At 39.2% G+C, this 24,556-nt stretch overlaps 1 protein-coding gene across 1 annotated transcript in view; it reads left to right on the top strand.

The window, feature by feature from the left end:
- Positions 1 to 24,556, top strand: part of LOC127581007 (amyloid beta precursor protein binding family B member 2-like) — a 217,935-nt gene that overhangs the window by 105,207 nt on the left and 88,172 nt on the right. Inside the window, 4 exon segments of the mRNA XM_052035069.1 lie at positions 15,361 to 15,566; positions 18,922 to 18,981; positions 21,302 to 21,387; positions 21,494 to 21,554. Coding sequence (XP_051891029.1) covers positions 15,361 to 15,566; positions 18,922 to 18,981; positions 21,302 to 21,387; positions 21,494 to 21,554 — 413 coding nt within the window.

Consider the following 24,556-nt stretch of genomic DNA (forward strand, 5'->3'; position numbering starts at 1 on the left):
AATCTGTAACTTCTAGATTTCCCTTCTGAAACCTCTCTGCATTGCTGCTCTTCCCTCCTTTAAATTATTCCTTAAAACTCACTTATTTGACCAAATGCTTGGTCATCCACCCAAGTATCTTCTCTAGCTTGGTATCAAATTTGGTTTAGTAATTGCTCCTATGAAGTGTGTTAGGTCATTTTACTGTTTTAAAGGTGCTCCATAACAATAAATTTTGTTGAAGTTAGGACAAGGGTGCCCTTTATTTTGACAACAATCAATAATGAAGATTTGGCATTAAATATTCTTGAGCGATGGTTTGAAAATAAAATGTTAATGAGTCAGCTGCTAAGAATGGAAGAATCTCGCTATGTAACATTGACTATATGGCATTTTGCTAGAACATCTATTCCTATAATTGCTGTGACAGAAGTTTGATTTGACTCTGGTGATTTAATTTGTGCATGCACCATAATTGAACAGTTAGATGCATAAACAAGATATTTGCATAACATGTCATTCTTCAGTGCATTCCCACCCACTTTGTTAATCTTAGTGCTGTTCATTCACCTGATCCATCTGATATTAATTTGAATCCCCACAGGTATGACTGACAGGACAAAAGAATACACTAATTTGTACATTAAGAGTGGAGAAATAAACAACTGAAGACCAATCTCTTCCTTTCTTTCAATATTTTATGATTTGCTGCCTTATATTAGAAATTTATTTTAATTCCAAAGGCTGAAGTATAAATCTGCTTTAAGATTAATATTATTTAATTTTCATGTAAAATATTTTCCAAGTGGAGATTTAGCTCATGTACCATGTGTTAGGCTGAGAATGTGCCTTCTGGATGACAGGTCTGAGAGGCCAAATAATTTCAACCAGATTGATAGTTGCTGTCAAATATACAGCAGAAAAATATTAACAAAGGTACTAAGGTTGAAAGGTCTGTGTCCTATAGCTCACATGAGAAAAGGATTACATAGAGGTGAAATGGGAGTACACACCCATGAAAAATAATTTCCACATATAATGCCTTTAATGTAGCAAAGATATCCTGGGAGGTTCTCGGAATCAATTATTAAACAAACAGTGGCAAGGTGACACACAAGGCCAATAGCTAAGTCAAAGGAATCAGCTTTCAGGAACATATTTAAGGGGCATCTTGAGAAGAAAGAGGTGGCAAAGTTATTTCAGAGATTAGGACCTTAGTGGTTGAAAGCAGGGCCACGACTAGAGGGATGATTAAAGTTGGGGATGCTTAAAATGCCAGAATTGTATTCATTATTTTAAATGCAAGTGTTGGGTAATGTTGAGGTGGGTTCATATTGTACACTTTTTGAATAAGAGTTTTTGAATGTCCAAAATATGGCCACACAGCACAAAATACTAAAAGAAAGGAAGAGATTTATTTCCAGTTGTTTATTTCTCTATTTTTATCTTGGAAAATTGTGGGATTAGAAGGGATTATGGAGACAGTGTGATTTGATAGACTTTGAAAAAGATGAAAACTTGTCAAACAGTTTGGATAAAGCTATTAATTTTTAAACAGCATCTTTTTTTAAAAACTTTTTTAAATTTTTTATTTACAGCATGGTAACAGGCCCTTCTGGCCCAACGAGTCCACGCCGCCCATTTTAAACCCCAAATTAACCTACCCGTACGTCTTTAGAATGTGGGAGGAAACCGGAGCATCCGGCAGAAACCCACACAGACACGGGAGAATGTACAAACTCCTTACAGACAGCGACAGGAATCGAACCCCGATTTCTGGCACTGTAATAGCGTCGCGCTAACCGCTACGCTACCGTGGAGGCAAAGGGATAGTTGACATTTCAGGTCATAACCTTGCCTCAGGACTGAGAGTGTGGAGGGAAGGTAGCCAGTATAAAGAGGTGAGAGGGAGTGGTGAGACAGGGGCTGGTAGCAGATGATGGGCAGATGGAGCTGTGTGGTGGGAGGGGAGTTCATACCATTGGGTTGTCAGCTACCCAAGTGGAATAGGAGGTTCTCCCTAGCCCCTCCCCCACCTGGTTCCATCTGTCCATCATCTCTCCCTTATCTGATTCTATTCCACCTTCCAGCCTTTGTCTCTACTTTCCTGCCCCCTCCTCTCCTCTCCCCTCGTCTCCCCCACCTGGTTTCAACTGTCCATTTTTTTTTCCTTATTCCTTTCCACCCATCACCTACCAGCCTCCTACCTCCCCCCTACCCCCTCCCCTCTCCCACCTAGCTCCATCCATCCATTATGCCCCACACCTCCCGCGGTTCCACCCATCATCTACCACCCTGTGTCTCACCCCCCCCCCCCACCTCTTTATACTGGCCATCTGCCCTCCGCACTCTCTGTTCTGATGCTGCTAGACCCACTTAGTTCCTCTAGCAGTTTATTTTTTGCTCCAAGTTCCAGCATCTGCAGTCTCTTGTATCTTACTTTACAGATGAGGTTTTGGTGTTTTTTTTAATTTGAGAAATTGTCAAGGAGAAATCAAATTTTTAAAAAATATAGTCCGTCCACTTGCATGAGTTTTAACAATTCTAATTTTCACTGTACTTCCAAGGTTTAATTTAAACATATTCAAGGAACTGGTTCATGACCACAACAAACCACTATGGGTATAGGTATATTGAATATAAACAGAACGGACTTATTAAGTAAGTTGCATCCTGTACAGAGAAGCAATGCTTAACAAAGACAAAAGTCACAGCTTGTTCCATGACATCGCTGGGTCACTGTGGCATAGTCTCTTTCTCCCCCTGTGAGTCCTGTTGACTGCAGGTGCTCTTGCTCCCTGGCTTTTATACACATTTTTTCCTTGATCATATATGCTAACAACCTCCGGATTTATCTTGCTCTTCGTCATTTCAATAACATGTTTTCAGATTAAGCAACTTCTTATTGTCCTTGTTTACTTCCATGCAAACTGACCTCCTCCTCATATGGATCTTTACGTTACATATTTTGCATTCTGTTACAAATGTCATTGATTCAGTGGTGTGGTCCTTTGACTGTTTCATCTCCTCTAATGTTCTATATTTTTAATTGGCATTTGCCTATTTAATTTGCCTTTAAATGCTGTCTGCTTCCCGCATGACATAGTCTAAATTAGAGCGCTACTGATTTTAAGACACAAATCTATTTCAGCTATTTTATCCTAAGCAGCTTCATGGGATTGAGGATGACTTATTACTTTCACTCTGGTTTTGTGGATTCTGAGGTGGCAGATGAGCCAATGTGGGAACCACAGACACTTCCATAGTAGTGGTAGGTGGTGCCAACAACTTGTGCAGCTGGATAGTTTGCGAGCTGATCTGCTCCTTCCACTGGTTATACAGAGCTAATGCTCTTGTAGTACATAGCCTCAAGGTTCCCCAGGAGTTGGTGGGGATGTTGCATTTATTCAGTGAAGCTTTGAGCACATCCTTGAATCTTGTCCTCTATCTGCCTGGTAATCGTTTGCCATGTCAGAGCTCAGAAGAATGTCTGTTTCAGCACATTCTTTGCAGCCAGCATAGTTTTTTTGACATAACTAACCATCTTTGCCTCTTGACCTTGTGTCCTTTTAACATATGTTTATTTTCTTGAACAATCATTATTGTTCCACTGCAGCAATGATATAAAAATACTAAGTCATATCATGAGCACTTTTAAATATATAACCCTACTTTAAAGATTTCACTATTTGTTTAAACTAAATTTTACAATGATGTACAATTGAGAGGTGGAAACTAGTCAAAATGTTCACCTTTTGAAAGTTATCACAGGAAGTGACAGGTTTCCATTAAATGCCAGACCTACTAGCACAACGAGACTTCAAATACTTTGAATTAACTGCATTCTTGGAAACAGACCTATATTGTAGTATAATGAAACCTTCTTTACCTGATAGCTGCAGAATATCATTCAAAATTTGGCAGCCCTGTACCAGTCATTGACTCTGGTGCAGTTATCACCATTTGTCAACACGTATATGTTAATAATACAGAGATGAGATTCGTGACATTGTCAGTGATGGAGTACCAACACTGGGAGGAATATTGACCAAAATCTTTTTGACTAGTAAATTTATTTTAAACTAACAGTGTATCATTTGTATAGGGTGAAAACTGTTAACATTAAATGTTTGTGCTGCTTGTATGTTTGAAGATTACTCTCCTGAAATTGTTGAATATCCTTCATCTTTATATTGATGTACTTCTGATGGAAAAGAGATTTTCATAGTCTCTTTTCCCTCTGTATGTCCTGTTGACTGCATATTCTCTCATTCCCTCTCTCTGGCTTCATACTATTAAACACTTATTTCCCCTCTTGATTTTGTATTCTAACAATTTCCTGAGTTATCATGCCCTGGAAAAGAGATTTAAGAAAAAAACAAGGTTCTCAAAATTCTCTGGTTGATGTAGTTGATTACTGTTCTGTGAAAATAACATAAACATTTTCTTACATTACCTTTGACCTCACTTTTGTACTTTGAAGACTTTTAAGTGCTTTGAAATGACGCTGTGAATGAAAAATGTGTTCTTTGTATCTTTCATCAGCCAAGACTTTTGCTTGTGAAGTGTATTGAATAAATTGTCTGTTCAGTTGATTGCTATCTCAGAGTTGATAAGCAATTTAAAGTAATACATTTACAAGGCAGGGCTGTATAATTGGAGGCATAATTCACTGCAGGGCAGAGGAAAAAAGTGTATGACGTGGCCAAGAAATGGAAAACAAATAAAACTGCAGATGCCGGAATCTGAAACAGAAATGCTGGAAGTTGAGCAGCAGCTATGGAACGAGAAAACACTTAATATTTTGGGTCAAAGATGCTTCAGAACTGAGAAAGAGAAATCGGGTTAGTCAAAGTAACTGAGAAGGTGAGGAAGAGCATTAGTTAGAACAAAGGGAATGTCTGTGACAGGGTGAAATGATGGACCATCATAGAATGGACAGTTAAACTCCTCATGTTGTGGCCCACCTGCTTCCTAGCCACCTTTCTATTTCATATTAGTATTGAATTGTTGGCAGCACTAACTTAATTCAAAATGTAACACAGATAGTTAAAACATTTCAGAATTTTGTTCCAGAAGAATTCAGTGCAGAGTGGAAAGGTACCTTTTTTTTGCATTTGGCTATTGTAATTATATAAGTTTGTTTGAATAAGTATTTAAAATTTTGTTCTGTGTTTTCTGGGAGTTAAAAATCAAGCAATGACTCTTAACTGAGTAACTAGAAATAAATATCAATTACAATAAACCATTTTTTAAAAGGCATTAGCGACCACAGTGGGATATCAGGGACAGACTGGGAGACAAAGGGGAAAACACAAGAACTGATGGATGGTCACGTAGGAATGTAAGTATTTAATTTGCAGTGATTTATTAAAGAAGTTGGTTTGTTAGTTTAATTTATTGTTAGAGTTTTGTTTGTTTTGCTTTTAGATGTTTCTAAGCTTCAAGACTGGTTAACTGTTTAGCTTAGAGTATAGTATAAACTTACTGGAATTATACTTGGACTCCAGAGTTCATATAGGCAGAGTGATCAAATAACCAGGAATTCAGAAGATTAATGGGTGATTCTGTCAAAGCTTAAGGTTTTTGTGGAGAACTAATAGAGTAGATGAACTGTTCTTGTGAGTTGGTGAATTAGGAATGAGAGGACATAGATTAATTATTAAAGCCAACCCCTCAGAAATAGTTAGAAAACACTAATATATGCAAAGTATAATGGGATGGTTAGAATTCTGTTCTGTAAATACCAGTCGGTGCTTAGGTGGCACAGTGATGCAGCTAATAGAGTCACAGTCTCACAGTGCAGAGTCCCAGGTTCAGTCCTGATCTTGGGTGTCATCTGTTTGGAGTTTGCACATTCTCCCTGTGAACACTGTCTTGTTATTCCTTTCGTTTTGCACTATTTATTTCTTTTGTAATTTATAGTAATTTTTATGTCTTTGCACTATACTGCTGCCACAAAACAACAACTTTCACATCGTATAAGTCAGTGATAATAAACCTGATTCTGACCACATGATTTTCTTCTGGATGCTCTGGTTTCCTCCCAAAGATGTGCATGTTGGTAGGTTAATTGGCCACTGCGTCTAGTTGAGTGGCAGAATCTGGGAGGAGTTGATGAAAATGTGGGGAGAGCAAAATGGGATTAATGTAGGATTAGTGTAAATGGGTGGTTAATGGTCAGCACGGGCTTGGTGGGCCAAAGGGCCTGTTTCTGTGCCGTATCTCCCTATGACCTCAAAGCAAGCTCCCTACTTCAAATCCTGTCATGGTAAGGATAGAGAAAATGTATTATGGGTTGTCTCCTCAAAGCACGTAACACCCTCGCAGATTCTTGGGAAGCTCGGGTCAATGGCAGTTCAGTAGAGAAGGAACATTTGGCAGGCACTGAGCCTCCACAACGAGAACACACAGAGCCTATGTGCAGACATTAGGAGGAACACAGAGCACCCCAACGGTTTTGTGAAGTACACACTTCCCCACTTGTGGCAAAGATTGCGGATTCTACATTGGATTCATCAGCCATCTTAGAATCCACAGAAATGTTGTAGAAGCAACAACAACATGGAGAAATAGCAACCTTTAAAATACATTTGGGTAAGTACATGGAAAGGAGGGGTTTAGAAGGATATGGATCAAATGTGAGCAAATGGAACTAGCTTGGTGGGCACCATGGTCGGCCTGGATGAGTTGGGCCGAAGGGCCTGTTTCCATGTTATATTACTCTGACTCTAAGTATGTCATCGTTAATCCAAATGGCCTACTCCTGCTCCCATTTTTGTTAGAATTACCATTCTTAATTATTGTGAGATGGATCCTATATCCTAAACTCAGTTTTGAAGGCATTCTTTAATCCATTTTACTTCCTATCCCCTCACTCTGCAATCCTTGCCATGTTCTCATTATTCCATTGTCTCAAGAGAGTTGCAATAACACACAACTTTTAGGCACCCAATCCAGTAGTTTACTTATTACAACACAGAAACAAGCCATTCAGCCCATCAGAGCCCATGCTGGCTGCCAACTGTGCAATCTCAATGGCCCCATTCTCCTTTCCCTTATTTTACTATACTCTCTTGCAACTTGTGTGCCCATCAACTCCTTTTTGATTCTTTTGCCACAACTATACTAAGGAGCAATTTACAACAGCCAGTTAACCTACCACCAAGTCTTTGGGATGTGGGAGGAAACCAAAGCACCTTTAGAAACCCCACAGTCACCAGGGTAACATGCAAACTCCACAGACAACACCCAACGCACAGAATCCATAATATGCATTTAATGAACCCATAAGGATAAAGTTCTCATAAGTGTTTTTGTGCTAGTTTAATGTTGACATATGATAAGTTTGGACCCAGTCTGTTCAGCTTGTTGACCAGTTTGTCTATCATAGGCTTCTACTGGTTAACCAATTACAAGTCAACGTCCTCCTAAGGTTACAACAGGGTTCTGTTCCTGTGAACTGTTCACAACTTGAACAGTTTGCAAGTCGGAAATGCAGCTGGGATCAGGGTTTCCAGGCGGCAGAAGATGCCTGCAGCCCCCCAGAAGCCAGCAAATCCATCCCCCCAGTCTCCCAAATACTCATTCATATGTATGGGCTCATAAGTCGGGTGTTTGCAACCTGGGGAGGACCTGTATGCTGCAGGTGATTTTGTGATATGTTTGTAAGCAAAACAACTTTGACTTAACAGAGCAGACTATGAACTCCATTTATGTAATCTTGCATTCATTCTCAATTGGATATACTGTAGGTTGGAAAATGGCCCCAGGTTACCCAATGTTCGAAATGAAATTTATGGTTAAAAGCAACAATAAATACTTAAGTGCCCAGAAAGAAGTGTTTTCCAATACACCTGGAAAATAGTCTCTTCTCATGGGTAAAAGTGCCAGGTGCTAAAAATATCCTTTTTTGCATGAGTATATTGCTTTAAAATTTGGTGTTACTATTTAGTATACAAGTGAATTGTAATAATATTTTTAGATAAGCTAGGAGGAAAACATGTTTTTAAAAAAAAGAACAAGTTCATTGCTCTATTCTCCTTAAATTAACTGTAGATTATGTGATAGTTTTGTAATTCCAAGAACCTTGAAAGGTTCTGTAACATTTTGAGTAGGGTGGTAATATATTGTAGGGGAGTGTTTTGGATGGATGGAAATTCTAAGTGTTATTTGGTTTGAACTGCAATATGACAATTTTCAAAACAAAGAGAAACAGAATTAACCATCTGAAATAACAATGACTTTTGAAATTCTGCAAAGCCACATAACATCTAAAATTGAACCATCTGTCTACATCCAGTGAAAAGCTGCTGTAACCCCTCCTGCCCCTGGAGTTTTTTAAGCAGTTTGCAAAATTAAAAGAAAATATTTGTAATTTAATACAACTTTTAGGAGGCTACATTTCCATATAATGTACCTCTTTGCGTTTCTAAATGCTGGTGAGGAAATGAAGAGTGACTTTTAATTTTTTTTAACCAAATATCAAAAAATTCCTCTGGCAGCCAACCAGTCACATAACTGATGTGGCACAAAGAAATGCATTTTATCGACACCAGCTGGAAAAGTACTCTGTATTGAAAATGTTGAATAAATTAAAATCTGAATAGCCATGGTCAGAATGCTGCTATCTACATAAAAGTGAAGAAAGAAATGTTTTTTTTCCACATCACTTTTACAAGCTGTGGAAGTGGTGAAGTGCTTTATAGGCAGTGAAGTACCTTTTTGAAGCATAGGCCTAGTGTGGTGTGGGAGAAAAATCACTCGGTTTATGCCCATCAGGCTCCCACATGAGTAATGCTGAGAGAATGTGTCGGCAGAGAAGAGTTTGGATTGTAGCTGTTGTCTGGTTCATTGCTGTAGATGGACATCTCTATCATGCTGGTCCGTTCCTCATGAAGTCTAACAGGGCAGTGCCATGCCGCCATCTGCAGATTTCCCAGCCTGGGCTGTGTTAGAATTGATACGAGTGCAGCAGTCCTGTAGTAAACACTGGGAGAAATCGGCCATGTGGGCAAATGTCGAGCAGCATTTTTCAATTGATATAATTTAAGTTAGTTTAATTGCTTTTAATTGTACATGTTTTTTTACTTGTTTAATTTTCCTTTTGTAATTTACATCTTGTTACAAGTCTGGAATGATTTTGAATGTTTGGTCAGTGGTGCCTTGTCAGTTGTCAGAGCCATTCTGTGAGAGCAGCCAACTGAGATGTTCCCTCCACTGCATCACACAATGTAGATATGCTGGGTGCCAAGGCCATACTGGAGGAACCATAATATTTTTCTTCTCCCATGAAAGTAACTTGCAATTAAAGTCGAAAATGAGGATTTTAAATTCAATATATCAGGACTAACTGATTCACTGTGGCTTAGCAAGGAGAAATTTGATGGATTATTTGTAACTTGGCTGAGAGACCAGTGGAAAGTTCAAAATGGCCTGTAGAAGAGACCACCGTCTGAAATTACCAGTTAAGTTGCCCCTTGCTCAGCTCTTCCTGATTGCAATCCAGAGGGCCTGTCATGCAGTCTGAAGTTCCTTGGTGGCCAATGACTAGTCTCTATGTGGCAGTAGTACAGTGGAAAAGCAGCACCTCCAAAATTTACCTTAAGCTGCAAGCCTTGTCCCCAGCTTTGGTTAGCAACACTGTCAGGCATTTTAAATGGACATGAATGAAACATTTTATACATATGCTTAAAATGCAGAAAAATAAATCTGATTAATCGTTTCAAATCAGTAAAAGCATTAAAAAAAAACAATTTTGAAATAAGTTTTTTTATTACCTTTCTTTCCTACTCTATAATTCCCATAGAAATCAATGGATGTCTGATCCTCTTTCAGGACCAACCTGGTGCAGGACCCTTGAGCTGATTTACCCCATGTAAATCCTGGGGAGTCTCTGCATGATGGAACTCTACCAGAAACTCCATGCACAGTTTGGCGGTGAGCTAATTGCACATATGTACCAATGAAAGGGTGAGGAGGTTTGGGACTTCCACATTTGACTGCACGTGCATGGAGGTCCTGGACTTTCTAGGATTTGTAAGCAAAATCCAGACCTGCAGAATATCTGGAGTCAACCGAAGAGGTTTTCAGATAATCTGGGGTGGCGTCTAAGGCAGGCAGTGTTATAGAGGTGGAAATATGATCTTGAGTATTGTTGGGGTGCATGGTTTTCAGTTTAGCTTTGGTTCAAATAGAATGCCATGATTCTGTTTCTTATTTGTCCATTCTGAGAAATTGGTTGTAAAAGGAGTTTTGGGGAGGGGTGGGGTGGGGAAGGTGCAATCAGCAACAAGAAAGCTTTTGTTTCTTGATGATATGATTTAAGAATGTGCTGATGATATGGAGTTGTTGTGGCTTTAGGAGAAATGGAGAAGTGGTAAGGTTTGGCATCATTAGTCTTCATAATGAAGTTTATGCCAAGCTGGTGCATGATGCGACTACAGGACAGTATGTAGTTCAAAAAGATTGGGCAGCCAAGGTGTGATCCTTACAGGTTATGGATCTCTTGGTGAAGGAGGAAACACTAATTTTGGAAATGCATTAGATGACTTCAATCCTACAGAAAAGAAAGCATGCAAAGTATCTGCATATATCTGCATAGTGAAAGCCAATAGAGAAAGTTTGATGTGTCATCATCAAATTTCGTAGTAAGGAAAAGGAGGGATTTAGCATACCAATACCATAACAACAAATATTTTTTAACAAGCATGTCATTTTGTTTGGATTGTCCCTCCCATTTATAAGGATACATGGAAAGATTTGGAAGGCACTTGGCCTCCATGGTTCCTGAAACAATTTGAACTTGTGTCAGTATGCTACCTGAGCAATAAGAAATTGAGAGTCCTGCAACTTCAACCTCATACTCATCACTAGTATGACAAGTGTTTTTAAGATACTTTTAGCATTGTTTTTAAATTGTATGTGTTAAAAGCCTTTAATATAGTCACAATTAAAGATGGCCAACATAAATTTCCTTAAACAAATATTCTATCTGCATTCCTTTCTATAGAAAAAATAATGCATTCGCAAATGATATTGGAAAAATTCATTATACCATAAAAATGAAGAAAGATAATGAGCTCTGTTTATGGCAGTTTAATAATTCAGTTTAATAAGTCCTCACTTGCCCTTTTGGGGATAAAACATCAAACATGGAGCAAAGTATTTGTATTACATTACTGCCTCCTTACAACCTGGATCCCAGCAGTGGACTGGGGTGACAAACTCCAAAATCCAAATCGTGCAATGCTAACCCACTTGGGCCTCCTGATTTGACAATGGTGGTGTGCATTGCTGTCCATACATTGCTGGAGATTTTGGACTCCCTTGGAGCTGTGGGAAGAAGGAAATGTATTGAAAAATTAATTTGTTTTCTTGTGTCACTTGTAGTAATGATTTCTCTCAACCGATTTATTGAAACCAGTATGTCAGTTATGTTGTTCATCCCAAGCCTTAGTGATACTGGAAACCAAAAATCCAAAGGTATTCTTGCCACCTAGGTGCTAATGGCTTAACTGAAGAAAATATGTATAGTAAAAATGCTTAATTTGGGTGGGTGAATTCTTGTGCCTCAAAAATTTGCACATTTTCCCTGTAACCACATAGGATATCTACTCCACCTCTCTCACCCAATAGTCCAGTTTCTTCCCATATCCATGCTGGTTTATTGGTTAATTGGCTCCTGTAAATTACCCCTAGTTAGGTTTGTGACCAGTAGGAGAGTTAGGAGGGAGCTGAAAGACATGAGATAGGGAATGTGTAACAGGAAAATAAGTGGGAATGAGATGGATGGGATTGTACTGAGAGTTGGCATTGACTTCTTGGGCTAAACAGCTGCGTCCTGTGTCATACAGAAATATGAAAACTACCAGCTTGTGGCTTGGATTTGCAGTGGTGTAAACAGTTGGTATTCTGCGTGAAATGAGCAGCAAATTTGTGAGTTTCATGCATATGTGGTTTAATGTAGAAATCTGGAAGATGCATTTAGTGCTCCCAATGTGCTTTCACAATCTGTTCTGTTTGTGTACTCTTCCAAAGGGACTAAGGGACGGTTAAATTCCTGCTTTAAAGCACCCTGAAAATTCTGCACTGTGTTGCATAGTCTAATTACGTTTTTAATGGTGGACTAAACCAAATTACTACTTAGCAAAACATCCAACCCTGAAAAGCTTATTTTGAAATAAAATTAACTTCATAATTTAGAAAATGTGTTTGATATTTCAGCCTGTAATCATATAGGTTGTTCAACTCTCCAGTTAGCACTCTGTATAACCTTTAGGAAGTAAACAATTGCTTTCTGGTTTCTTGTCTGCAATTTTTTTTTCTGTGGTTAGCTGCATAGCCACTTTGAGGGCATCACATCTGTAGAAAGCCAAGGATCCTTCTGAATTGATGCCTGACAGCAAAAGTGAGCAAGTTCTTTCTCCAGAGATCACTAGATCTTTTTGAGGAGGTGGGGTGGGGGGGGCGGGGTGGGATGTCTTTGCAGGTCAGTGACAAGAATCTTGTTTGCCATTGACTGTAAAAATTCTGGGTAGATAGCAGCATCTGGTTTCCAAATCATAAAATGCCTTTGGTATTATGTAGGTCTTCAGGAGCCACCACCTATTCCCTTGTAACAAGTTGCAGTCTATACTGTTGTGGACAAATTCAGTTCCTCAGTGAAGCTAGCAATGTGCTGACAGTTGAGCCTAGTTCTAGTGCACTGCTGGCCTCTGCAGTGGGATGACAAACATTGTGCCTTCCTTGAAACTCCCTCATGCAGCATGACGCTTTCACAAGTGAGGGTTGGGTTCTGCACTACTACATTCCAATTGACATTTATTCTCGCAAGTTTAAGTAGTTATATTTTGGCCTCTGATTAGCAGAATGTACCTGTGATTTCTCCCGGTAAGTTGTATCCATGGTCTGGATGATAAATCAGAGCATATTGGAAATACAGAGCAGATTGAGCAACATGTGGAGAAAGAAGTAATTTCAAGTCCAGTAGCTTTTGCCAAAACCCATCAGAAAGTAATTCTTCATTTAACTTTATTGGCCAAATAATGTGACTCGGCTGGAAAGTAGCAGCCTTACTCAAAATGTAGTTCAAGTGAATATTAACTGATCGAAATAGGAGTGGAAAAATATTTGTGTACTTGGCAGTTTAGTCATTAAGGTGAGCCGTGATTGTATTTTTAAATACACATGCAAATGTTTGCTTGAATGTAAAACAATAGAATACAAAGTACAGAACAAAAAGTAAATTTAGCTGAATAGTTGTGTGTTTAGAGCAGAGTTTTTAGAAAGTAAGCCCTGTATCTTTTACATTTTCAGGTTTGCTGATCCCATTCCCCTCCAGATTTTTCCAGTCTTTTAACCCCTTCTCTGAAGTTGACAGTTCCTGGTATATTGCACTTTCCTGACCTTGCCAAGCTTTACTATTGAGCACTCTGCACATAGGGGTCCAGTTGTTGAAAGTCCTTTGAACATTTTAGTCATGGGGTTTTCACAAGTTAGCTTGAAATAAAAATAAAATTTGCAAGAAATACTCAGCATTTTGAGAAAGAGAAGCTGAGCTAACATTTCAAGTGAATGACCTTCTGATGAATGAGAATTAGCTGGAAATCAAACATGTTTTAAGCTGAAGAGAAGGGGAGAGGTGGAGAGAAAGGGGATGTATGCAATAAGTTGGAGATCAAGAGAGGCTAAATGACTCAAATTATGGTGGGGCAGAGAGAATGAAGACTTGTTAATCTCAGCTGAACTGTCTGAGGAGGTGTAAGTAGAAAGAGATGAATGAGAACAGAGGAGGGAGGGAGGAATAAAAGTGCTGGAACTATGAGTTATAAAACACTGCAGTTGCTTTCAAATTCAAAAATAAAAGCTTTCTGGGGATACTCATCAGGTCAGGCTGATGAATATCTGTGGAGAAAATAAAAGTGTTTATATTTAAGCTCGATAAGCTTTCATCAAGGCACAAGAGACTGCAGATGCTGGAATCTGGAGCACAAAGCAAATTGCTGCAAGAACTCAGCGGGCCGGGCAGCATCTGTGGAAGGAAAGGAATTGTCTATGTTTTGGGTTGAGACCCTGCAACAGGACTGCAGCAGGTTTTTTTTTGCTGAAGCTTTCATCAGAACTGGCCAGTTCAGGTACAAACTGAAAGGGATGGTTATCTGCAATTGTTGCATTCCATGCTGAGTGCTGAGGGCTGTAGTCTGCCTTCTGGATAACACAGTGCTGTTCTCATCTTTTCCATTTAACACACACCTGCTCTCACCCTCTCTCCCACCTGGAGCAAAATAGGGTTCCCCTTGGATTCACCTTCCACACCCTCTGCCTAGCTTCCACATTCATCTGTAATTTCTATCATGTTCAATGTGTTGCCATTCCTTTCCCCTCTCCTTTCAGTATTCCAAAGGTGACTGTTTCCCTCTGTGGTTCTCTGGTTTGTTCTTCCATTTCCTCCGAAACAACACACTTCCCTTCTCGCAGCACCTTCACATGCAACTGCAGGGTATGCAACACTTGTCCTTTTACCTTGTCCCTTCCCAATATCCCGGACCTAAACACGCTTTCCAGATGAAGCTGCAATTCACTTGCACTTCTAACTCATTGCACTGCATTTGGTGGTCACAACGTGATCCCCTGCTTTTTGGAGAAACCAGATGTAGATTGGGTGACAGCTTTGCAGAACACTGCCATTCAGTCAGTTGCTTGACACTCTAATTCTCCATCTGACTCCCACTCTGACTTCTGTTTTTGGCCTTATTCACTTTTCCAGCAAAACTCAACATAAATCAAGAAATAGCATCTGGTCTCCTCACTGGGCATGCTACAACTCTCAGGACTTGGTGGATTCAGCAAGTTCATATTATCAACTTTTCTAGTTTGTTTCAGAACCAACCATTTACTCTGTTTTACCTTCTCCACAGATGCTACCTTAACTGATGAATATTTTTAACACTTTTTGATTTGCTTTCCATTTACAGATGAGCTTGGTCCTGACTCCATTTCATGTACATTTCCTAGCAAGGATTATTAGTTGAGCACAAGGGCCCTTAAAAATTATCCTAGTTGTTTGCTTTGGTATATTCTGAAAATGAAAGAATTTTATTTTCATTTTGTGAGATGAGGATTCATTTCTAAAATATGTTATCTCTTTTGTGAGTTGTTGTGCCCTTTTATGTTTTGGATTTAAATTGGATCATCTTGGATTCAGAGGAACCTTAACATCCATTTGAGTAGAAGCGTTTTTTTAATTCTCTCCAAGAACCAGGAGAAGGACCTATTAATTACCATCTAGTATCTAAACTCAGCAGCAATGCTAGTGATCTTCATTGATTTAAATTGGGTTTTCAATTTGGTTAATGCTTTCTCAACTCCACTTTCCAACAGACATATGGAGCGATCAGTCATTTCAGACTGACCCTGATCTCCCACCAGGATGGAAGAAGATCACTGATGTTGCTGGCATCTATTATTGGCATATACCAACTGGCACTACCCAGTGGGAGCGACCAGTATCTACATCAGCAGAGGTCCCAGACATACGAAAAGGGTCATTGAGTTCAATAACCCCTTCTCCCACTCCAGAAAATGAGGTAAAGTAGTCTTTGATGCTTTGAGACCTTTGCAAGATGAAGCAAAACAATGGGAAACCACAGGGGGCCAGAGTAGGAGCAACAAGAATCAAGGTTGGCAGCTTACAAGACTGGAGAAGAGTATAGGGAGAGGGAGGGCATGGCTATGGCAGACTGGAGGAAATTAGAGGGGCAGGAAGGGACATGGACAAGGAAGAATCACATTTTAAATTTGAAGCAATGGCACACTTGGAATTAATCATAGAGTTATAGAGTTATACAGCACAGAAACGGGTCCTTCGGCCCAACTGGTCCATGCCAACCAAGATGCCCTATCCAAGCTAGTCCCATTTGCCAGCATTTAGCCCAAACCTTCTAAACCTTTCCAATCCATGTACTTGTCCAATTGTCTTTTAGAAGTTGTTATTGTGCCTGCCTCAACCACTTCCTCCAGCAGCTAATTCCACATGTGTACCACCCTCTGTGCCCCTCAAGTTCCTACTAAATCTTTCCCATCTCACGGTAAAACCTCTGACCTCTAGTTCTTGATTCCCCAACCCTGGGGAAAAAGACTTGAGTGGCTTCACCCTATCCATGCCCCTCATAATTTTGTACACCTCTATAAGATCACCACTCAGTCTCCTACTCTCCAAGGAAAAAAGTCCCAGCTATCCAAACTCTCCCTATAACTGAGTCCCTCGAGTCCTGGCAACATCCTTGTAAATCTTTTCTGCACTCTTTCCAGTTTAATAACATAATTCCTATGGCAGGGTGACCAAAACTGAAGACAATGCTCCAAGTGCAGTCTCACCAGCATCCTGTACAAATGCAACATACCTCCCAACTTGTATATTCAGTGCCCTGACTGATGAAGGCCAGCGTGCCAAAAGCCGCCTTCACCACTCTGTCTACCTGTGGTGCGATTTTCAGGGAACCATGTAACTGAACTTCAAGATCCCTCTGTTCTACAACACTCCCCAGGGCCCTACCATTTACTGTGAAAGTCTTATCTTGATTTGACTTTCCAAATGCAACACTTTGCACATGTGAATTAAACTCCATTTGTCATTCCTAGGCCCACTTAGCCAGCTGATCAAGATCCCACTGTAATTCTTGACAAACCTTCTTCACTGTCTGCAGCACCACCTATTTTAGTGTCATCTGCAAAGTTACTAACCATGCCTTGTACATTCTCATCCAAATTGTTGAGCTAGATGACAAACAACAATGGGCTCAGCACTGACCCCTGAGGTACAGCACTAGTCACAGGCCTCCAGTCCGGGGGGGGAGAAAACCTTCCACCATCACCCTCTGCTTCCTACCGTCAAACCAATTGCATATCCAATTAGCCAGCTCTCTCTGGATTCTATGCAATTTAACCTTCTAGAGGAGCCTGCTGTGTTATTTAAATAAACTTACTTAAAATGTATTTAACGTATAAATTAATTATAAACATTTAATATTAGTTGAAATTAAGGAAAAATAAACACATCATTTGCCTTCACATCTTTTCCAATTGGATCAGTGCCCCTATTCAAATGAATGGAGCGCTATTGCATGCACCAGCCATAGCTGACATAGACAGAGGGGCTATTTATGAAGCATATCTAGCTTTCCAGTTCAGTGCAAGTGAGCTCTATTCCTGGGTTGAAGTGTCGAGTCTGATGGCAGAGGAGGTGGTCAGATTCACTGTTGTCTGACCTCCCGCATTTTCCCAACTTCCATATTGCAGTGTACAGTTGTGTAAGTCAAGCACAGACTGACCCAGAGAGGAGGTCTTACTGATGTTTGTCTTCCAATCTGCCAAGCATAGGGAAAGTATCTTTCAGATCTTCAGCCTGCTGGACATATTTTTCTAAGGATATCCTGAAATTAACAAGTAGAATAAGATGAGATTTTTGTTATGTGTTTACTTTTGAATGAACCTTTCTGCTGTTTGAACATTCTCTTGCATTTGTTCATTAAGATTCTATCATTCAGGACCCTGATGGTTGTTTTCTGCCACTATTGTATTTTTACACAGCTTTAATATCATAAAAGTATTATTCAAAAGAGCTTTGGAATCTTGTTCACAGCTGCTTTGTTTGTTGGTCTCTTGTATACAAACACACTAGTCATCTTATCAGTCCATGTCATTACTGACCCCACTGTAAGCTTATGGTTTGAATCATGTTTACTTACACTATTCACATACATCTGCTTATTCTATTCTTGAATGTTGACATATTTTTTGACTTTATCCCTTACAAAACCCACAGTATGGAAAAAGCTTCAGCTGCCCTCTGTTCTAGATCACATATGCTTAATCTTGTACTTATGACTTTTGCTTTTCAAAACTGAGTGAAATAGTCCAATCTAAGTACAAGAACAATTCCAAACCTCTTATTCACTTCCAGTTATCTATTTGCAAACATTAAGCTCTTAAATCAATGTAATTTTTGTCCACTCAATACATTTGAGACTGGTAAAAATAGCAGAGCAGAGAGCAAGTCCATATGACTATTTCTTATAAAATATTTAAAGGTTGATCATCTATTTGTCCTTTACCCTTATACAAAACATTGCACCTTTTTTTCCCCACATCCTGTCTTGTGTTTGGTCTCTGAGGAAGAAGTATTACAGCAATTAAGGACTTTGTTGCTTGCTTCCCCAAAAACAAAGTGCCACATTATATCTGTGCTGCCAAAGAGCTAACATCTGACCTTACCTGGAAACAAATGTGTAGTGCTTATGTTACTTGATGACTGATCTATTAGCAGAAACCAATAATATAGATCTGTAGTCTGCTTTAAGGGCGTCAACAATTTGCATTTGTATGTGTCTTTAACATCCTAAGAAAGTTGAATAAATATATCACAAAAAAGTTATTACACAAAAGTTGGCATTAAGACACAAATGATTTTAGGGCAAAAGACCAAAGGCATGGTCAAGGAAGGTAGAGATTAGGATGGTTTTCAAGGGCGAACAAGAGGCAGAGAGATTTGGGGCAAAAAACAAACTGCTGGAAGAACTGTGGGTCAAGCAGCATCTGCAGAGGTAAAGGGATCATTGGGGGATTGAGTTACATAGTTTAGACTCTAGACCTGTACATTTCATTTAGGGTAGTACTTTGAGATGTTCAAGGTTTTCGTCAATGCATGTTTAAATTTATTTTCCTTTTCGTTTGCTGCAGTCATCATTTTTGTTGTATACATACATATGGTTAAGTTGGTTAAACATGGTAATTATTTAATCTTTTAAAAATCTAGTAGTTTTAGTTGAAATAGTACTGCAGCATTTGGAAGTTGTCTTACTAACTGCTTTGGTGTGCTAACTGTGCCTGTTTTCTGTTTCCATGCTGATGTGCATCTTCGTCTGTAATTAATTGTCTATCTAGAAACCTTGGACTGACTTTGCTGTACTGAATGGTGGAAAGATTAATAGTGACATTTGGAAGGCAAGTATTTTATGAAATATTTAAAAAATTTTAACAAAAAAAACTGCATTATTTTAATTGTTTTGATGCCATTTAACATCTGAATTAATGAGTGTTATATGATAAAGCTCAGGTAGACATAATTTCATACAGCACTGAAGACTCGATCAAAAACATTTCTTGCATGAATCTTGAAAAATTTTGAATGTTTACTGGATTTAAGTGCATAGTAATTAAATAATTTGCAGTATAGTAGCATTTCAGTTTCTAATTTATGTGATGAACTTCATGGAGTTAATTTACTCATTTAGAACAAGCTGTGAAGGCAGTTCCCACCTTCCAGTGCTCTGAATGGGCAAGCGTATAAATGTTAGTACCTTGTGATTTTCCCAAATAAATATTCTAGTGAAAATTAGAAGAGTTGAAGTCATGTTAAATCTAGAGAAGTTTCAGTGTTTCTCTCATGTGGATCTGTGCAGTGGCAAATGTTTCAAAATCAAATTATTGGTTATCCAGCATTGTCTCTAGCAGATATGTGGAAAGGCTGAATATTTGTGTGTCTGTGTTGCTCTGGTGCTTCTTTAAAATCAACTCTAAAATTAAAATTCATTGATTAGTTAAAAAGGTCAGTGCATGAGACAATACAAAACCTCTTAATGATAAAAGTAAATCCATAGATGGTCAGTTTGCATTTGCGATCTTAAGTTGCAAGCTATAGTTTTAGGTTTTGATATATTAACCAAGTTCTGTGCATCAAGGTCTTGTTCAAATTGCTGTGAGGTTTCTAGTGATGAGATCAAACATATTGGCACTCACAAGAAATAAATTTTGCTTGTTCAAACTGAAGTAAGCTGCTTTTGTTTGGTTCAGTCCACACAAAATAAAATTTGTGGCACTTTGAATTTTCATTCCTGGAATGTAGGCAAGGAAGGCAAAGCAAATTTTGATTGTCCATCTGTTTTTTGCCCTTGAGGTGAGGGTGAACTGCCTCCTTGATTTGGCGCTCTCTGTGTGTGGTGGTGGACATACTCCTCACAGGTTGGGAATTGAAGAATTTTGACATAGACAATGAAGAAATGATCATATATTTACAAGACTTGGCCCTGCTTCATGGTGCTTCAGTGCACCCGCTGCAACCTTCCTTTTAGGTAGAAGAGGTTGTAGGCTTCTGAGGTGCTGTTGAAAACCTCTTTGTGTGTTGCTACAATGCATCTTGTAGATGGCATTGCAGTCAGTCAGTGATGGAGGGCGTGAATGCTTAATGGGTGTCAATGTAGTAGGCTATCTGGTTTTAAATAATGTGTAGCTTCTTGAGTATTGTTGGAGTGGACTTATCTATCAGGAGGTGAGTCTTTTGTCACAGGATGCTCAACTTCTGTCCTGTTCTTGAAAGAAGTCTTGTGTTTGGTCCTGTTAAATTTTTGAGTGGTGGTAATCTTCAGAACTGTCTTCTTATCTGAGGAGATGCTAATAAAGCTGACACTCTGCAGTCATCAGCAAACATTCCCTCTTTTGTCCTTGTGAATGGGTGATGAAGAAGCTGAAGATGGTTGGGCCTATGTCATTAGACTCAGTAACTCCTGATGCTGCTCCTGGCATTCTTGTTGTTGACACAGGATTGTTTGCGATTAGAAGGTGAGGGATGTGTGCTGACTCACGAGGTTGCATTTTGTAACAATATACAACTTTTCATTGTCAATGATGCAACTGCTAATGGCCCACAATACTTTGTGGAGGCCCAGTTTCAGCTCCTGGGTCTGTTCTGAATCAATCCCACTTAACTTAGTTGTAGTGTTGCACAATGCAAGGGAGAGTGTAGGTTTATGAATGGAAAATCAATCTAGTGGAATTTTTTTTGAGGGTGAGCTTTATCGTTCCAAACTGGGAAGTTGTCAGAAATTATAGTAAAATTTGCAGCATTGAGTAACACAATGCTCATCAGTGCCCATCCTCTGTTGTAGTGGGATTGTCATTTAGCTCTGGCTCCTTTTCCATTTGTATCTCTCTGATTCTGCAAGTTACTAAGGCTGTATGAAATACCTGTCTGTGTGTGTGTGTGTCTGTGTGTGTAGCTATGAACCCATGGTACAAAGCACGTAATTATTTGACACGGTTAGCAAAGTCATTCAGCTAAGCAAACAATTAGTCTATCTGGAAAGCGGAAGTAATTGTACAAGTTTTCTTGCTTTTGACGTGCACTATCCCTGATAAGAGTACTTAATACTGATGCTACATAGCACAAGTGTTTCGATGCTAATAATTTTATCTTTTGGTGAGTAACTAACCTCATGAAGTTTTCCAGTATTTTCTCTGAAATTAAACAAGTATTCTGTTGTCACAGGATCTCCATGCTGCTACTGTAAATCCAGACCCAAGTCTGAAAGAGTTTGAGGGAGCAACATTACGCTATGCTTCTCTGAAACTGAGGTAAAGTATGATTGTTTTTCAACAGAAGTATTGATCTAGATTTTCTGTACTGCAGTATCTGTCTTCTACATTATTTTCTGTTTACAATTTGGTATTGTTTCTGTAGAACAGTACCACAGTCTGAGGAAGATGGTTCCTGCACTATCAACAGTGACCCAGAAGCAAAGGTCAGTATTGGTTCACTGCCATTCTACACTTCAAATCTGTGCCTGTAAATTATATCACGTATGTGATTACATTATTTAAAAAAATTTAATTGGTCCATTGCTGCTCTTTGCTTTGTTTATTGGTTTTCTTCTAGCGAAAGGACAATTGAATATTTCAGTTCTATTACAGGTTCAGGGATTGCTAATGGACCAGATCACGTCCGCACCTCATGAATGTCTCTAGCAGGGTGCCTGAGGTTGTACTTTTGCTGCCCAGAGGACACTGGGAGCCTAATGGTCTCGCTCTGTGGTCACTCCACAAGACAGATGTCTCTGACTGGTGACTAGGTTGCAGAAAACTAGAACCTTGCCCATAGCCTGATAGTCTTCTGACAACTCGTACTGCCAGAATGCGATGTCTGCTCTTTTCAAATATCTCTAGTTACCAGAGACATTTGGAAATGGGTGAAAACTTTTCCAAATCACTAAACTAAATTAAAAATGTTATTTAAAAAGACCTAACTTCTCTTAAAGTGAAGCTCAGCAATTGTGTTCGAATGAATGGGTGATGCTGAGTCCAGAGTGAGAGATTGGACCTACTGCCACCTGCAGGGCACAGAATGCACTGACACAATGCCACTGGCTGGTATTTTTCTGTGGAAATGCTGGCCAGTCTTTGATTGCAATTGGCCCTTTATTTTCTGTATTTTCTGATGTGAGCTACCCAGCATATATTCTTCTGTATTCAGTCACCTGCTGGTAGGGTTAGTATGCTGTAACATCAGATGACCACCAAACTGCTTTCAATGTAAAAGAAAGATTAGTGATCTGGAGCTACAATTTTAGAAGGGGAACATGCTTTAATTTTAAAAACTCAGAACAATTCAATTCCATATTGACATATGCTCTTTTAATCGCCTTTGACAAAAGATATCTAAAAGTTAATGTGCATCATTTGGGAACTGCTTCCTAATATGGGACTAATCCTTCTTTGCAGCTGGATTGGAAACGAAGCCTTGCTTTTGAGCAAGAATTGTTACTATGGCCTTCAACCTCTGAGTTAGTGAGCTATATGACTTTAAGAACTTGAGATATTCCCATGAAGGTCTGGTATATGACTGCTTGCATAGATGCTGTTTCATTAAGATATTCAAGTGAATAACTATGGAGAAAATGTATTATGGAAAGATTGATTTCTTGCGAAGTGCAGATAACTTATTGAAGAATTTTGTGGTAAAACATACAACAATACATATAAAGGCACGTTGGAATTGCATATAAATTATTTTGTTCTGATACAGGATAATGAGTTATCTTTTAAAAAAAAAATTCCACTGTATTTATTTTATCCATTGTCTCTCATTTCCTCAAAGATTTCCATGAGTTTGATTGAGCCAATGTGCCCTTCACAAATCCACGGAGAATAATTCTCATTGGCTGATGTTTCTTTGTATTATGGTCTATACCTGCTGAAATGAATTCAACTATAATTTTCTGTACTTTGTTTTTGAAGTGGCAATGCACATTTGCTGGTGCAATCATTTTTGTCTTAAGCTTAAGTAATAGTTAGAATCTCTCTTTATACAATAAACTTTGCTGTTCGTTTTGTACCAACTGGTATTACAATTTCAACATGAATCATCTTTTAAAGTAAGAAATAAAGTAATTCTGCCATTCATTCACTTTTCTCTACCAGCTTACAGCTTTCATCTAATGGCAACCATATATAAATCTTGCTAATACTGCTTATATGCCTTTGCCCATCTATTAATCGCAACATATCAATGGATATTGAAGTCGTAGGTCACAGCATGTCGTCTTCCTTAGATATCCTTGTCCCCATGAAAGTCTTTTATCCAGGTTATTCTTCTAGTCAGAGCCCTCATTTTTGCTCTTAGGGGTGCAGACTTGAGCATTTTTAGTGGATAACTTTTAAGTTATTCATTAACAGATCTGGCTAGATTTAAAAACGACTAATGGTTCTGCTTTGCCAAATCTGCTTTGTATTCCAGGATCATTCTGGGGTACAGAGATAGGCTTTGGTTTCTCTAAAATCTGCCTTTATAAACACTTCCTCCCTTCTCCTCCCTTCTCCACCCTCACCACCAATGCCACAGGCAAGAAACTTATGGATTTAATTGTCATTAAGATTCAGAATCTTCAGCTGCTCCTGTTGGTTTCTCCTCTTGCCCTACTACTAAACCTGCATCTTTCCCTAGTTTCCCTCCTATCTCCCCCAGTACTTCCATCCTCACTCTTTGAGCTCATTCACAAGACACACCTCCTGATCCTTCAGCTCCATTCCTACAACACTATTGGCTAACCAGCTGTAGCCCCAATGTTACCTAATATGATTAATGCTTATCTCTCCTCTGGTTACTGTACTCCACTTCAAACCTGGCAGCAATCTTCTCTCCCACCTGTAGCTCCTCTGCTCTTGAAAACTACTGCCTCATCTCTAACCTCCCTTTCCCCTCCAAAATTGACTCCTAGCTTGGTGTCCTCCTTTCTTATGGCTTAATATTGATTCCCTGACAAAACTGAATCAGCAGCTATCGGTCATAAATGCCATTTGATGAGCTTGATAAACCACGTTTCATCGTTTGTTATATCTGAAGCCATTGACACATTATTCTTTGTTTCTTTTCTATTGCTCAACCAGATGTGATTGCCCCCAACTAGTTCCATTTTAACCTGTCTAGCCATAACCCTGTGGTGGCTTTTCTTTCTGCGCCTTTCCATATGGAATCTCCCAAGGGCTTATTTTTGGTCATATCCTGCTTCTCCTCAGTGCGCTGCCCTTAGTGACATTGTCTGAAAATGATGTATCATTTTGCACATGTGCGCTGAGGGCATCCAGCTCTCCCTTCACTTTCTGTCACCAACTCTCTCCATCCTTCCACTATCTGTAAATTCTGACACTGTAGCGGTTGCTACCGCGGAATAAAACAAGACTCTACTCGGAGGATTGCCAAACAGAACTGGTTTATTTTCCCGCCTTGTGCGGGCCCTTTAAGGGAGAA

Source organism: Pristis pectinata, chromosome 2 (assembly GCF_009764475.1).
Source record: "Pristis pectinata isolate sPriPec2 chromosome 2, sPriPec2.1.pri, whole genome shotgun sequence".
Classification (NCBI taxonomy): Eukaryota; Metazoa; Chordata; class Chondrichthyes; order Rhinopristiformes; family Pristidae; genus Pristis; species Pristis pectinata.